The following is a 15,303-nucleotide window of genomic DNA, read 5'->3' as shown; positions in this document are numbered from 1 at the left end:
TGTTAATGTATACATCATGTTTTACATTTATGAAACATTGTTTATCGTTATTAAATGCATATTAAATACAAACATCACAGTGACATAATTATATTATCATTTTTACTCGAGGCTTGAATAAATGTATTCATAAATGCGCAAACACACGAATTGAAACACTTTTAAATATTGTCTCAAATCGTAAGTCGGTAGTGTTGTCCTTAGATAATGGCTTGCTGACAGAAAAAAATAAACATGTCAGTTAATGCGACTTGATCCTGATTAAAACATGCTCTTTGATCTCGGGATTTTAACACTGGTAACCAAATGAGGTAAATCGAGCAGTGCAGTGTCATGATGATACATACTGTACATCTTCAATTCTAGAATATGTTTAATCACTAATTTATGATGAGAAATTATGAAATACCTTTTGCTTTCAAACGATGACAAATAATATTAAAATCCCTTTTACACACAAATCAAGAAATTTGATGTCGAAAATGAAATAGTTATACATCATTTATGTTGTATTTTAACAGTTTTAGCCAAATACGTATTTAGATCATTGAACAGATATATAACATCGCAAAACAAAATCAATTAACTTTTAACTGAATATCCATTTTCCTTGAATCGTGGACACTATCTGTTTCAGTTTTATAGGGTGGGCATGTGGTTAAATGGTTTGTTCTTCACGACAAAGATCCTGGTTCGATTCTCGACGTGTGTGGAATATGTTAAGAGTCCTAACAAATATGTATCGATCGCTCAGTATATACAAATGTTACTCTTCTCTACGGGAGTATGATATACATGTCAGAAGGACTATAAGCAGCATGTAGCAGTTAGGTCATACTGTTCTGATGAGATCCATTCAGTGTTCCAGAGACACACAGACAGTTTCTTCCGTCTGTGTGCCACATCAAAATATCTTTATCATGCATGCTTCGCTGTGTGTTAAAGATTCATAGTCTGTTTTAATGTTTCGTATGATGGATGTGAAAATGTTTCATATTGTATGTCAGTGTTTGTATGAAAATGTTTCACAATGCGTGTTGATATGTCATATTGTGACTAATTATTATACATAGTGTGTTAGGTCTCTCTATTGTGTGCTTTTGTTCATATTTTGTGTCAATGTTTCATGTAATATGTGTGATAATATTTCATTGTGTGAATATATTTCGTCATATGTGATATCATTCAATTTAAGTGCGTTAAGTTTGTATAATATGTACAATTTCATATTTTGTTTTAAAGTTTGATAGTGTATGTTAAAGTTTGTATGTTAACGTTTCATATTGTGTGTTAATATTTCATATAGTGTGTTATTATTACAATTACATGTTAAGGTTTTATATTGGGTGTTAATCTTTCATAATGTATGTAAATGTTATAAACTGTATCTTAATGTTTGTACGTTAATGTTTCTTAGTGTGTGTTACTATTACACATTGTATGTTAATGTTTCACAGTGTGTCTTAATGTTTCATATTGCAATTGTGTGTTAATGTTTCACATATTATGTTTATGTTTCACATTGTGTGTTAATGTTTCATAGTGTGTGTTAATGTTTCATAGTGTGTGTTAATGTTTCATATTGAATGTAAATGTTTCATATTGAATGTAAATGTTTCATATTGAATGTGAATGTTTCACATCTTGTATAAATGTTTCAGGTTGGAGGAGAACTACTGTATGTGTGAAGGTGTATGCCTGCCGCGGTGCATCCTCTATGCTCACTACCTGGACTTCTGCAGGAAGGAAAACCTTGAGCCGGCGTGTGCGGCTACATTCGGAAAGGTAACTACATCCTTCAACCATTACATCGGCGCTGCAGAGATGCAGAATTGAGTCTACACTTTCATATCAGAACATAGCCATTATTGTTAACTGCATTGGCATACGGATAAGCAACGATGTTCCGCGAAAGCAGTGAGTTCAATGTGTGCGGAAACCTCGCTTATCCAGACTGTAACATTCATGGTGAAATCGTGCAGATTATTGAGTTCCGGATTAATTATCATTACCATGGATTAATGTCGCTTTGTGTGGGAGTTCTACTATCGTCCGGAAGTAGAGATTCCTGGACATTTAGCACCTTTTCTTAAAATTCCCTATCCAGTTCACATCCGTAGCTTAAAATCCAGACCTATAGTGTTATATCTGGAAGCCCACAGACTAATTTAACTTACAGGAACCAATTATAACCAAAGTCTACAGGAGTTATTTCCGTTATCACCAACGTTCGCATCAAAGGGCATTTTGAAAAAATCTCCAATCAAACTATTACTTCCAGAGGTAAATTTGAAAAAGATCTGAGACGTCAACGCAAGAAATATTTAGTCTTAATTATCTGCCGGAATCTGTGCGTGAAAGGAAACACACGGTGTTCGGTCACACACACACACACACACACACACACACACACACACACACACACACACACACACACACACACACACACACACACACACACACACACACACACACACACACACACACACACACACACACACACACACACACACACACACACACACACACACACACACACACACACACACACCACACACCCCAACCGGTAGGTGCCACTCGTAATTTGCATTTAAAATTTAAAAGTGTTTAAAAAAGCCAAGGGTTCGGAAACAGTCAAGTGTCTTCCCACCGCGCACTTATACAGAATTAATGCTAATGCTTAAATAGTAAAACATTCACTTTTGGGCCTATCCACGTTGCCGAATAGACTGTCTGATAGCCGAATGATCTCCAAAGTCTAATTAAGGGAGATAAGCTTGTGTTTCCCCTAAAGTAAATAAATCCAGCTAAATATGGCAATTGGTTTCTGTTTAAAATGGGTACGTCGTCTCAAAAGAGAATTTTTGCTCCAAAAATATTTTCGGCTTGAGTTCTCCTTCCGTATTTTGCAAACTAGCTTTTAAATACTGAGTGTATTTGTATACTTCTTGTTTTCCTGAGTGAAAAACGATCGACGACAATTTCACGAGAGCCGTCGGGACTCAGCGTCCCTGTTGCTGTTGATACTACTTTAACTCAGACAAGGACAAGAGTCAACTGTTTGTCGAATTTGCTGAATTGTTTGAAAAGTACAAGGAAATAAGTACATTTATTCTGCCTTAAGACGGATTTAGACATAACTGCGATTATTTAGATGGTGAGTAATAAATTATAATTACCCTCAGAAAACACGAAACCAGATGTTGAAAACAATCCTTGGTTAATTATTACAAACATATTGAGTTATCCCGCCCGTGTATGTAACACAATCATTGATGGTTTTCTCAATTATATAACATATAATCTCGATATTACCAATGACCTCATGTGATGTGTCGTAGAAAGTTCACGGGTGATATGATCATTCAACATCATTCAGCCACCAGACATGGCTTATATTTGGTTCTTGGACCCTTAACACTATCGGCAATGTCCCTGGTATGTTATTTGCATATCAAAACTGAAAAAAATCATGTTTTGCCCCCAAGAAATACTGCATACATGACATATGATAGATGTCTGAAAAAATGAATTTTAAGTGAAGAATTTTCGGTCTTTTGAAGTTGTGACGTAATAAACATCCTGTCTGTAACACAATTCCCCTTCCGCCCTCCAGGAACATGAAGAGGTGGATCCCTTAAGACACATTCCCAGTTAAACAGTTATATGTTAACGTCATTAAGGAGGTGTTTCCAATACGCAGAATCAGATTAGAATTTTAATCAAGGTAAGGTCAATTACGTCAAAATGCAATGGTCATACGTCGATTTGATACCTTGATGACGTGTGTGCGTGCGTGCGTGAGTGAGTGAGTAAGTGAGTGAGTGAGTAAGTGAGTGCGTGTGTGTGTTTATTAATTAATCAGAATTATGTAAAACCCTAATCATGACACTTTTCCTTGCAGACAATACGTCAAAAAGTTCCCCCACTTGACAACAAGACGTCTCGGAACACGAGGTCACTCCAAGTAAGTGTTGAAAGATAAGTTAACAATAATTATGAAGAACAGCGGCCCTGATTTACTCAAATTTGAAAAAAACAACGCAGGAAAATGCATTTCCCAGAATTAACTCAAATCAATATTTGACAATTTGAGTTTGTAGGTTACTTAAGTTGTGTAGATTTTTTTTGTTTAAAAAATGCAGTTGAGTTAACAATTCAGCAGTTTCAAATTGAGTAAAAACTCAAGTTTGTTTCGAGAAATCCGGGCCAGGTGTATTAATAGGTTGAGGTCATGATGACCAATGCTAGCACAGAGGCAGGATGATTCTGGTGTCAGATCCTAGCTGCCATATGAAAGCCAGAAACTAAAATGGGGATCAGATGATCACAATGGCTTACGATTGCATTTCACTTTGTTGATTTGATACTATCATCCACTGGTTCCTGGCACCCCTAAGGAACATATATAAGTATAAAGGTCTTGGTAAACTTAACATTGTGTCATATAATGATGAGAAAGTGAAAATTGTTTGACGTTCGCAATATTCCCCTGAGCTGATGTAAAGGTCTACCTACACTCTCTGTTGTAGGTAGGACGGTGGGGTAGCCTTGTGGTTAAAGCGTTCGATCGTCACGCCAAAGACCCGGGTTCGATTCCCCACATGGGTACAATGTGTGAAGCCCATTTCTGGTGTCCCCCGCCGCGATATTGCTGGAATGTTGCTAAAAGCGGCGTAAAACCATACTGACTCACTCTCTTTGTTGCAGGTACCACTATTACGGTATTGGGATCCGGGAGACGAGTCAGTATTATCACTCGGTGTATTCGGGGAAAGGTTTGACCAGGTAAGTGTCCCTTTTTTACCACTGTGCTTCTATTTCATTTGACCATATTCAGCAGCTTGTTTAACAAGAATATACGCACATAGACTGAGTATTACTGTACTGAGACTGACACTCTGACCTTGCAAATCAGAGGGATATATATATGTATGAACACTTTGCTGTTGTTCTGGTGGCGCATATGACAGAGTATCATGCATGTTTGCGTTGTGTCACTCCAGCAAAAGTTCACATATTCCTTAAATTACAGTTACGGTCACTATAATATGAGATTTTCCATCATAACAGATTACTAATCTACTGTGATAGCTACAGTTAATTATTTTACAAATGACAACTTAAGAGTTTTCATGTCACTATGGCCCCTTCACAAGCATCAGCTATTTTACAACCGTTTACACACGACTATAGAAGGCAAGAACAGATCTACGTCCTTTGGGGTTCTTGTTTGAAACCTATGGTGGTTCTAAGAGGCGACCAGTTGTATCAAGTGATTAGACTGTGATTTGGTCAATATATGTTCATGATATCAGTCACTGGTTTGTGTGGTCAAGACTGGATTATTTGCAAGCCGCAGTCATATAGTTGGAGTAGATGTAAAACAAAATCTTTGACAATGCGTTGAAATAAAATATGTATCTACCACCTCTATAAAAACCGTTACAAAACGGCAGAGCATTTACAGAGAGTTCTAGCCAGATCCAGCCAGATCCAAATTACTGCGGTTCAGATAAATCCGATACAGTTCAGATAAACATATTAAAAAAAGACCAGATTCAAACATGAGTTTAGATCCCTCCAAATGTCCAAATTTCAGTGATTCAGATAAATAATTTTAGTTCTGATCACTACACTACGAGACTAGCAAAAGTAGATAATCCAATAAACGAGAAGTATCGACAGTTGTTGGGAGACTCCGAGACTTGAAGAGTGTGTTATTGTTGGTAGGAAGTAACCGACACCATTTTATAACAAGTCTTTGTTGTCGCCGGTCTTAAACCCTGTAAAGAGCCTTGCGTGTCTCGCAACTTGAATGTCCCATTGGATAGACGGGGGGATTAACTGAAGGTGCACACCAGGCACTCTGCAGTACTTCGCTAGCCGCCGTCTCACTTCACAAATGCATCCTAAGTGGTTGTCGTATATCAAACCAATCATTTGGTAGAGAAGAAATATCAACATGAGGTTCATTGCTGGCGAAATACTCGTTCCCTCAAGCCCTTGTCTGTCATTGTGAACGTCATTACTGACAAATTTACAGTGAAATTCACACGACTTTAAACTTTTGAAACACTTAAGATTGGTCCGGGGTTACGCAATTGACGCCTTCAAATTGTGCAGGTTCCAGATTTTACTATCCCCGACCTAACATGCAGAAGGTATGAAATATTTACAACTGTTATAGGCCAATCATTGGGTGATTTTTGTTTGCCTCCTTGGTCGCTTCGAGTCCACGTGAAGATTTTATTGCCATGTGTCAACACAGGAACGTGCCAAAACCTCCGCGAGATGAGCATTTAGAGACATAAAAGGAAATATTTGTTGGGTCGTTTTTTGTGGTTATATAATATTTGGAAGTGTTTATGGTTCACAAATCACCCTATAAAGGTATCGGGGGACTTGGTACAAGCCCAAAAGCTCAGCATAAAGAACGGTTTGTCCAGTTGGAATTAGAGCAAGCTTTATTAGTTTTTCAGTTGACGAACATCTGCAGCGGATTAATGCTGCCTTTTTAGAACCTGTACGTTTTGACATCTGGTGTACAGGTCCACGGATATTGCTTCTTTTGTCTCATTAAACTTGGAATCGATTTATTGTCATTAGTGTTTGAACAAGTGTTGACACAAATGAGTTATATCAAGTCAGTTGCTTCAGGATCTATCATGACGACGATGTCGATTAGACAGTGTGACAAAATAACGTTAAGTTGGCGTCTACCATAAACAATGGGTTCTATTTAGAAACGAGATCCTACGAGATTAACTTCAGAATCATAAACGTGCTTGGTATCATTAGAGCGATGACTGATGGAATGGTGTTGAAGACTGTTGGCAACATTCAAGACCGTAAATTATTAGGACACCAGGAATTGGTTCGCAACATGTATTCACGCTGAAACCGAATCTCTCAACGTTTTAAATGAAATCTAGAAGACACTTTGCATAATCATTGGAAATGTCTCCTAAAACAGCGTCTATTAACGATTCCGACCATATTAGAATCATGTGCCTACTAATACTAGATAATACCAAGTGTCGAAAATATTCCTCACCAGAGTCGTATGGCCCTCTTTGAAAATCTTCGTAGAAAAGCCATGCTCGGTTGTGAGATATCTACGCCAACGGCTATAGCGACTGGATTATCAGTGCTCGACATCAAGGGAACATACAGCAGTGGAAGTTGAAAACGTACATGACGTTTTTTGTCATGAATCCTCGTGGGTGGTGTTTTGTCACTGATGTTTACACCTCAATATGAGGCATGAGGTCTCTTTAAAATCTAGTTCAGGGCCCCGTTCCTTAAGGGATCGTAGCGTTATGACTGTCGTAAGTCTATGTTAAAGTATGGGAGTTACGATCACCTTAGCGCTACGTACGATCTCTATGTGAAATGGGCCCCAGGTGCCTAAACAACAAATGCTTCTGAAAGTAATTATGTTAAGTGCTTAAGTAAAGTCAAACGCTAGATGGCGATTAGTCATGGTCGATGAAGGTGAACTACAGTCATTTATATTGTAATACGGCATGAAACAGACGTGGATTTAGTTATCATAAAGTGATAAAGTTAGAAATTATCTATATCAAGATGAGAGTTTACAACATATATATTTAATAATATCATATAACCATGATCTTTCTACCAAAATGTCAAAAGTGTTTAATGACGGTTGTAAGGGTGAGAGCTTTGAATGTGTTTGTGACAGGTAGAGCAGGATACGCTGACATTTTCGTCAACACATGGTATTATTACTCTTTGATCATGTTATACAAACACATGCTTATGTGTCAGAATTGAACATTGAGCTCTGTTAAGGACAAATTTCTTACGCTCATTGAAATAAATGTAATCGGCATTATCATGACGTGAAGGACAAGAAGATTATAGATAATATAAATTATATATCAATATATATATCAATATATTAATCAATAGCAACATTGTCAACATCTATTGTCGAGTGGGACGAAGCTACCAAGGGGCAAAACAAATCTATCAGATGCCACGTTCAAACATTAATGCCTGAAGGTGTGAATCATGGCTTTCATCAGCAAAAGGGAAATATATTTGGTTCTCCTAAAGGGAGGCAACAGCCGCCCGATACAGGTGCACCTGGCCCTGTAATATAGGGACAATGAAGGGGCTTGAAATATAAGCTCTAGAGATAACAGTTTATCTCCTGCACACAAACCGATTTAAACTCATTCATACATACTGTTCCTGAAATCACGCTCAAATCATTCTTATGGGTTATTAATTCATCTCTTGTCAATAAGTTTCCCCCAAACCCCATATATTCCATGCTGTTTCTTGTATATGGGAGATTAGAGTCGAGGCCACCTGGCGGCCATGATGTTCGTCCAGCGCAGCGCCCTCTACTGGGATTTACCAAACCTGCGGGGGTTTTCAGCTAATAGAGCGCCTTAACGCTTTGGCGTGATAAACTTCTTACCTGTGCTTTAACATGAAAGTGTGTCTTCGTTCCCTGGGACATGACTCATCTGTTTGTTGTACATGGGTTCGGAGAAAAATGACTTTGAATACCTTTCTTGTTTGAGCAATAACGTTGTGGGGTGCCTTATTTTTTGCTCTGGTGGTCGAGGCAGATTTGTGATCCATTATTACCTCCGTCATTGAAAGAGAAGGTTATAGCACACTGGCTGTAGCGGGATTCAGTGAGCTTGCAGTCGACATCGACCTTTGGCACTCGCAAAGTTCTATTTTAAGAGAGGTTACTAGACACCAAAGACATAATTTAGTGAGCATCTTGAGTGAGTGAGTTAGTTTAGTTTTATTGTACTCAGCAATATTCCAGCTATATATCGGCGGTCTGTAAACAATCGAGTCTGGACCAGACAATCCAGTGATCAACAGCATGAGCATCGGTTATGGGTTACTCAAGACCAATTCTAACCCGGATCTTCACGGGTCTGAGCATCTTGAGATGAACTTAAGACCCTAGCTCTCTCCGGATATTCAATGCCAGTGCCATTATGTATGAATGTGCTATTGCCAGTGCGGACCATGAAATCCCAGAACCATCGGGTGCAATAGTATGCCAATATGTTATTACCAAAGATGGTCATAATTTATCAATATGTTCGTACACAGGGTACTATAGTGTGAATACCGTCGTTATCAGAGAATGCCGTGATATATCAAAATGCCAGGTCCATAGGATGTCATTTCAATGTTATTATCACGGGGCGCCATGGTATGCCAATATACCATTGCCACAGGGCGCCATAGTATGCCAATATGTATGCCAATATGCCAATATGCCAATATGTATTGCCACATTGCCACAGGGTGCCATATGGCCAATATGCCACAGCATACCATAGTATAGTTGCCAATGGTATGCCAATATGTTATTGCAACATGCCATACTATGCCAAATGTGTATGCCAGTATGTTATTGCCACAGCATACCATAGTATGCCAATATGTTATTACCACAGGGTGCCATAGTATGCCAATATGTTATTACCACAGGGTGCCATGGTATGCCAATATGTTATTACCACAGGGTACCATGGTATGCCAATATGTTATTACCACAGGGTGCCATAGTATGCCAATATGTTATTACCACAGGGTGCTATAGTATGCCAATGTGTTATTGCCACATGGAGTGAGTGGGATGGATGTCTGCGTGCCTACATACGAGCGTGTTTAAGCGTGTTGTGACTGTCAGCATATACTGACTGTATACTGCCTACACTGTGAGTTCTAGCAAGTAGTGAACTCCCCACACTGAGCTGTGGCAAGTAGTAACAACTGTTGTCCCCTGGTCCTCGAAACAGGCCATGTTTACTGATAACATCGCCATTGCTCGAGGGTGACACTCATACACTGCAACTCGTTGGAGTGTGGTATTTAAGACATATTGTGTAGTAAGTGTAATATTTAGTAGAAACATGCAGCTGTGAGAGTAGGAACAATATTAGCAGTAGCAGAGGTAGTAGCAGTAGAAGAAGTAGTATTAGCAGCGGCAACAGCAGTAGTAGTTGGAGTAGTCGCACTAGTAGGAGTTGTATTAGTAGTAGTAGTTGAAGTAGTAGTAGCAGCAGCAACAGCAGTAGTAGTTGGTGCAGTCGCAGTAGTAGTAGTAGTAGTATTAGTAAGTAGTAATAGTAGTAGTAGTAGTAGCAGCAGCATCAGTAGTAGTTGTAGTAGTAGTAGTAGTAGCAGTAGTAGTTGGAGTAGTAGTAGCAGCAGTAGTAGCAGTAGTAGTTGGAGTAGTAGTAGTAGTAGTAGTACACTAGCAGCAGTAGTAGTTGGAGTAGTAGTAGTAGTAGCAACAGCAACAGCAGTAGTAGTTGGAGTAGTAGTAGTAGTAGCAGCAGCAGTAGTGGTTGGAGTAGTAGTAGTAGTAGTAGTAGTATAGTAGCAGCAGTAGTAGCAGCAGCAGTAGTGGTTGGAGTAGTAGTAGTAATAGTAGCAGCAGCAGTAGTGGTTGGAGTAGTAGAAGTACTAATGCCAGCGGTGGCAACAACAACAGTTGCATTATTATCAGCAGCGTCTATAAATATGATACAGTGGGTTAATTAGTTCAGGTTAATACCTCGTAAACAATTATGCATTGAAAACTAAAATGGCAAAGATACTTTCATAAAATCATTTAGTAACCGACAGTCATATATCTGCATGTTTTTATGCTCACGCTCTTAGCAATCAGACTTCTATATCAAAACAAGAAATATCTCCATTAAGACGCTTGATATGGATACATAATCTTGTTGGTGTCTATTTGTGTTTTTCATTCCCACGGAGCTGCCACGCCTTGGTATGCCTTAAATATATGCCATATGCGCCTCAATATGCTAATAGTTATGCAGATGACAACAATGATATTAAGTTGTTATTTTTATATTTCCCAGGTTCTCTGGATGCAAGTTAAAGAACGAGGTGAGTCAATACAACATTAATTGTTTTAATATATATGTGTTTTGTCATTACGCATTCCGGGGTTAGGGCAGCGTTCTTTGCATATTTTGATATTTGTTATCAGAAGACATGAAACGTCGTGATGACCAATCAATATCGACATTTTTGTAATTTTTGAAGCCTGTTTTATCACCACCCTTTGTCCGACAAAGGCCGTCATAAGGGGACGAAAGCATTGAGGGTGATGAACAAAGGACTTATCTACCCCTTAAGCGCCATGTTGACCGCTGCTGTAGCCTCTAACCCACGCACTAAGTAGCCTCATTCTTTTGCTATCCGTCTTTGGCTAGGGAAAACTAAAACATCGATTAAGGGTTTATCTCCAAACTGAAGAACATAGGCTAGACATGAAATGACAAGCATGGCAAGCATTCCTGCCACTTCTCGCTATCCGACGACCAGCTTCCGCGAGACTTCACGATGCTAGTATTGTCTCGCGTTTGGCTCCGAGGCTGTCTGTACCGGAAGTTGCTGACAGGCGGAGCTGTCAGACATTTTGCAAATTAGTTTCGGAGGATGTTTGTAGAGGTGTAACTTCCTTTGATCCTGTTAAAATAGTATAAAATCAATAAAGGTGTTTAACATCTTGTAGCATGTCCGTTTTGCAATGAGTATGCAGTTCGAAAAAACATGTTAAAAAATGTCACCCGGAAGTGGAGACCTTCAGTCTGACGATAAAAGTTTTGAGGATGAGAAATTGATTTCCAAAATACACAAAGGAATGGACTTGAATCTCCGGATTGCTATTACACCTTAATGCAGCTGCGAGTGAATTAGTGAATGTCTCACATATCTGGCTAAAACAAAAGATATTTGTGAACGTGATTCTTTTCCTCAACGATTTATAATGTCTTCAGTATTTTCACCAAAGAAAATCAGCTGAACAAAAAACAAATTACTCATGCCTAAATATGCGAAGACTTTTTCTACATCCATTGAAAGCGTATTTGACAAATGGTAAATGCCACACGGATATTTTCATATATCAACAGGGGTTTTATAATAATTGTCTTTTTTAATCTATGATGTTACCATGCAGTTTAGTTGAAGACGTTCTGTCGGTTGGTGGCAACGCCGGGTACATTTTTCTTTAGTTCTATTTCCGAAATATTCCGACGAGGGACACAAGAAAAGAGATTCACACATTCTACCTGTGTTTGAAATGAAAACCCTGTTGGTCCATTGACTTCACGAACAGACACTGTGCATGTGACCGCTAGGCTACCCGACCACAACCTTATATGCTCAAGCCAATAATGGTTGTCATCACCCTCCCCACCCCAACCCCCACACACCTCACACACACACACACACCCCACCCCCTCTCCAATTAAAAGAATTGAAGGGGGTGACAACCATTATTGGCATGAGCATATATACGAACTACGCTGTTCGGAGTTACGTCAGTCAGACATGTCAGGATACGACGATGATGAGATCGAATCCCAGATTCGCACTTAGTATTACACTTGGTTTGTCTGCACCATAGTCGTGTTCGGTGATTTTACTAAAACCTGTAAGACCGGCATTGCAGCTATGGGTGAGTTTAGTTTTACTCCGCTTTTAGCAATATTCCAGCAATATCACGGCGGGGGACACCAGAATTGGGCTTCACACATTGTACCCATGTGTGGAATCGAACCTGGATCATCGGCGTGACGAGCGAACGCTTTAACCACTAGGCTACCCCAGCCCTCCCATTGCAGCAGTGACGTAACTGCAATATCGTTGAGAACGATACCATACTCACTTACTTTCACTCAGATTACCCTTGTACGAACACACGAGCGATTCAAATGGATTTAATCGTAAATACATACATTGCGGAGATCGATGCTCATGCTGTTGATCACTGGATTGTCTGGTCCAGACTCGATTATTTACAGACCACCGCCATATAGCTGGAATATTGCTGAGTGCGGCGTAAAACTAAACTCACTCACTCACTCACAAAATCCAAATGCATTGCACCTCATGACAGCAAGCATAGACCAAGCAAGGTGATAAGTCAAGTTGAATATGAACCATTGCAGGTGAGATTTACTACCTTGCACCCCTCAATGACACCACCCCGCTTCCTGGAGGCTGTAAAACTGTATATCATCCCCTCAAACACATTTCTCGGGCCGTGGCAGGTTTGTTTTCTGGGGGTGACAAACATTTCACTTAACAAGGGGAATGTTTTTAACGATAACCTGAGATGATTTAAAATGCTATGTCAGACCATTATAAACTGAACAGTCCGTTTTTTGTGACCGTCAGATGGATTATTGTAGTGTGACCATACCTGCTTGTAAGTAGCTGGTGCGAGGTGTTTCACGGTGGGTTTCAGTAAGATAATAAAGATTTCACCGAGTCTGGTGGGACTTTACTGCCTAATTCCGCGTGAGTAAATAAATGAGTATGGTTTTACGCCGCTATTAATACTATTCCAGCATTAACAAGAAAAGGGTTTCACACGTATACGTAGTACAACCCAGAGCCTCGGCTAGACGAGCGAACGCTTTAACCATTAGGCTACCCCGCCGCCCAAATTAAACCTGATTTTTGTGTCCGTATTAGATACCGGTTGTACGGAATTTGGTGATTTTCAATATCTGATTGTTTATGGTAAACTAATGCCAGTCTTCAACTAACAATGATGTAAGACAAATGCGCCAAACGTAAACAAGCACTTTACAGCTGTGTTTTGTGCTTCATTTCAGCCAGATGGTTCGGTTTTTTGTGCAAATTGTGTGAGTGGGCTGGAAATATTTACATTTGTCGCGAACACCTGGTGTCATCAGTCACATTCGTATCACTTTCACTGTTGTTTTACCTTTCGATCCCAATGAAATCGGGTTTGGGGGATAATTGAGACTGGTTAATATCTGGCATTGCACTTTATATTTTAGCATTCGGCAATACATCATCGCTGCTCTATTAACTATGAAGTCCATGCAAAGCGAACTGTGGTCATTTTAGTGAGAAAGCCTGACCACCCAACCCGCAGTTTGTTGGCTCTTGTAACAGGAGCTGACCTTTCCTAACCTTGGGGATGGTAGGGTAGCCTAGTTGTCAAAGCGATCGCTCGTCACGCCGGAGACCTGGGTTCGATTCCTCACATGGGTACAATGTGTGAAGCCCATTTCTAGTGTGCTGTGATATTGATGGAATATTGTTAAAAACGGCTCTTCTGACCTAGAATCCCCACGTGTTTAAATCGTTAGAAAGATAGAATTCAGATCGGATACACAATATGATCATGTGTGGCCGTATGGTCCATAGAACTGTATTTCGCTGGGCAGAATTATGTTCTTTAGCTGTGCCAAATTCCACTAATCAGTCAGTTCGAATGAGCTAAACCGAACGTTTATGTTCAACGGCGTTTATCTGAAACAAGTGTTTATTCGAAATAAAAATTAATGTTGATATGACGTATATACAACATACGACGAGAAGCTGTCGTTCGTAAGAATACGAACCACACATTTTTCATACGTTTTCAATATACTCTGGGGGTTTCTTCTGATCATTTTAGACATTTAAGTACATCAACATACATCAAGCTATAGACTCGAATCGTGTCTATAGTCCACAACATAGCAGGACCATCTAAATTTATGTATCTCTGAATCATCTCTAGATAGTCGGCAAGTGGTTCAGTGGCCACTGGCAATGTTATTGAAATCTATTAATTGTAGCCAAACCACACAACCTGTTACTATAGACAAACTGAGCGGACATACATTCGTTTGTTGGAATTGAAACACAGGCTCCAGTGTTCATGCATGTATACTCTGATTCTATTAAATCATATTGATACTCACAGACGTTGTAAGTAGTGTCCTTCGTGAACTGAGACCCTGCCTTGGGGATATATTGTAAAACAGTTCTTCATTTTCTGTTGAACTGATCTACATTAAAATAGCGGAGAAACAAAAGTTTAAAAAAAATTAAAATGGTTGTAACTGACATTTAACCCCTACCAGTCACACGTTACAATTTTGACTTTTTTAACGAATCTGATAATTGATTATATTCTTAATAACAAGCAGGTATCGTTCCACTGATTATTCTCGGTCTTCAGAGTTTAAAATCTACACCATCCCTGAATACAAATGTAGCTGTTATTTAACAGCTCAGCTCCAAAGGTCGGAGGTCACACTTACTGATAGGGATGTCCGCATCCTCCTCTGATGTACATTACACGGATTAGGATCTAAAGTAACGCTAAATCTCGCGACAAATCTCGAGATTAGAACATTTAATGTTTTGAAAGTTAAAGTCAACTTTGTGGTGACATGCTTGAGACCCATGATACCTGGGTGGTTAGTGTTTTAAACCATTACCTGATAACTCGTGTGGAAG

At 39.3% G+C, this 15,303-nt stretch overlaps 1 protein-coding gene across 1 annotated transcript in view; it reads left to right on the top strand.

The window, feature by feature from the left end:
• The window catches only part of LOC124261987 (DNA-binding protein RFX6-like), an 84,074-nt gene that overhangs the window by 33,650 nt on the left and 35,121 nt on the right, over positions 1-15,303 (top strand). The window contains 5 exon segments of the mRNA XM_046696368.1: positions 1,662-1,785; positions 3,905-3,916; positions 3,918-3,967; positions 4,711-4,788; positions 10,887-10,914. Of these exon segments, the coding sequence (XP_046552324.1) occupies positions 1,662-1,785; positions 3,905-3,916; positions 3,918-3,967; positions 4,711-4,788; positions 10,887-10,914 (292 nt within the window).

This window comes from Haliotis rubra, unplaced genomic scaffold (assembly GCF_003918875.1).
Source record: "Haliotis rubra isolate DU_JTF1 unplaced genomic scaffold, ASM391887v1 Scf82, whole genome shotgun sequence".
Lineage (NCBI taxonomy): Eukaryota > Metazoa > Mollusca > Gastropoda > Lepetellida > Haliotidae > Haliotis > Haliotis rubra.
Note: the sequence above shows the minus strand (reverse complement) of the source record. Positions and strands in the feature narration are given on the sequence as shown.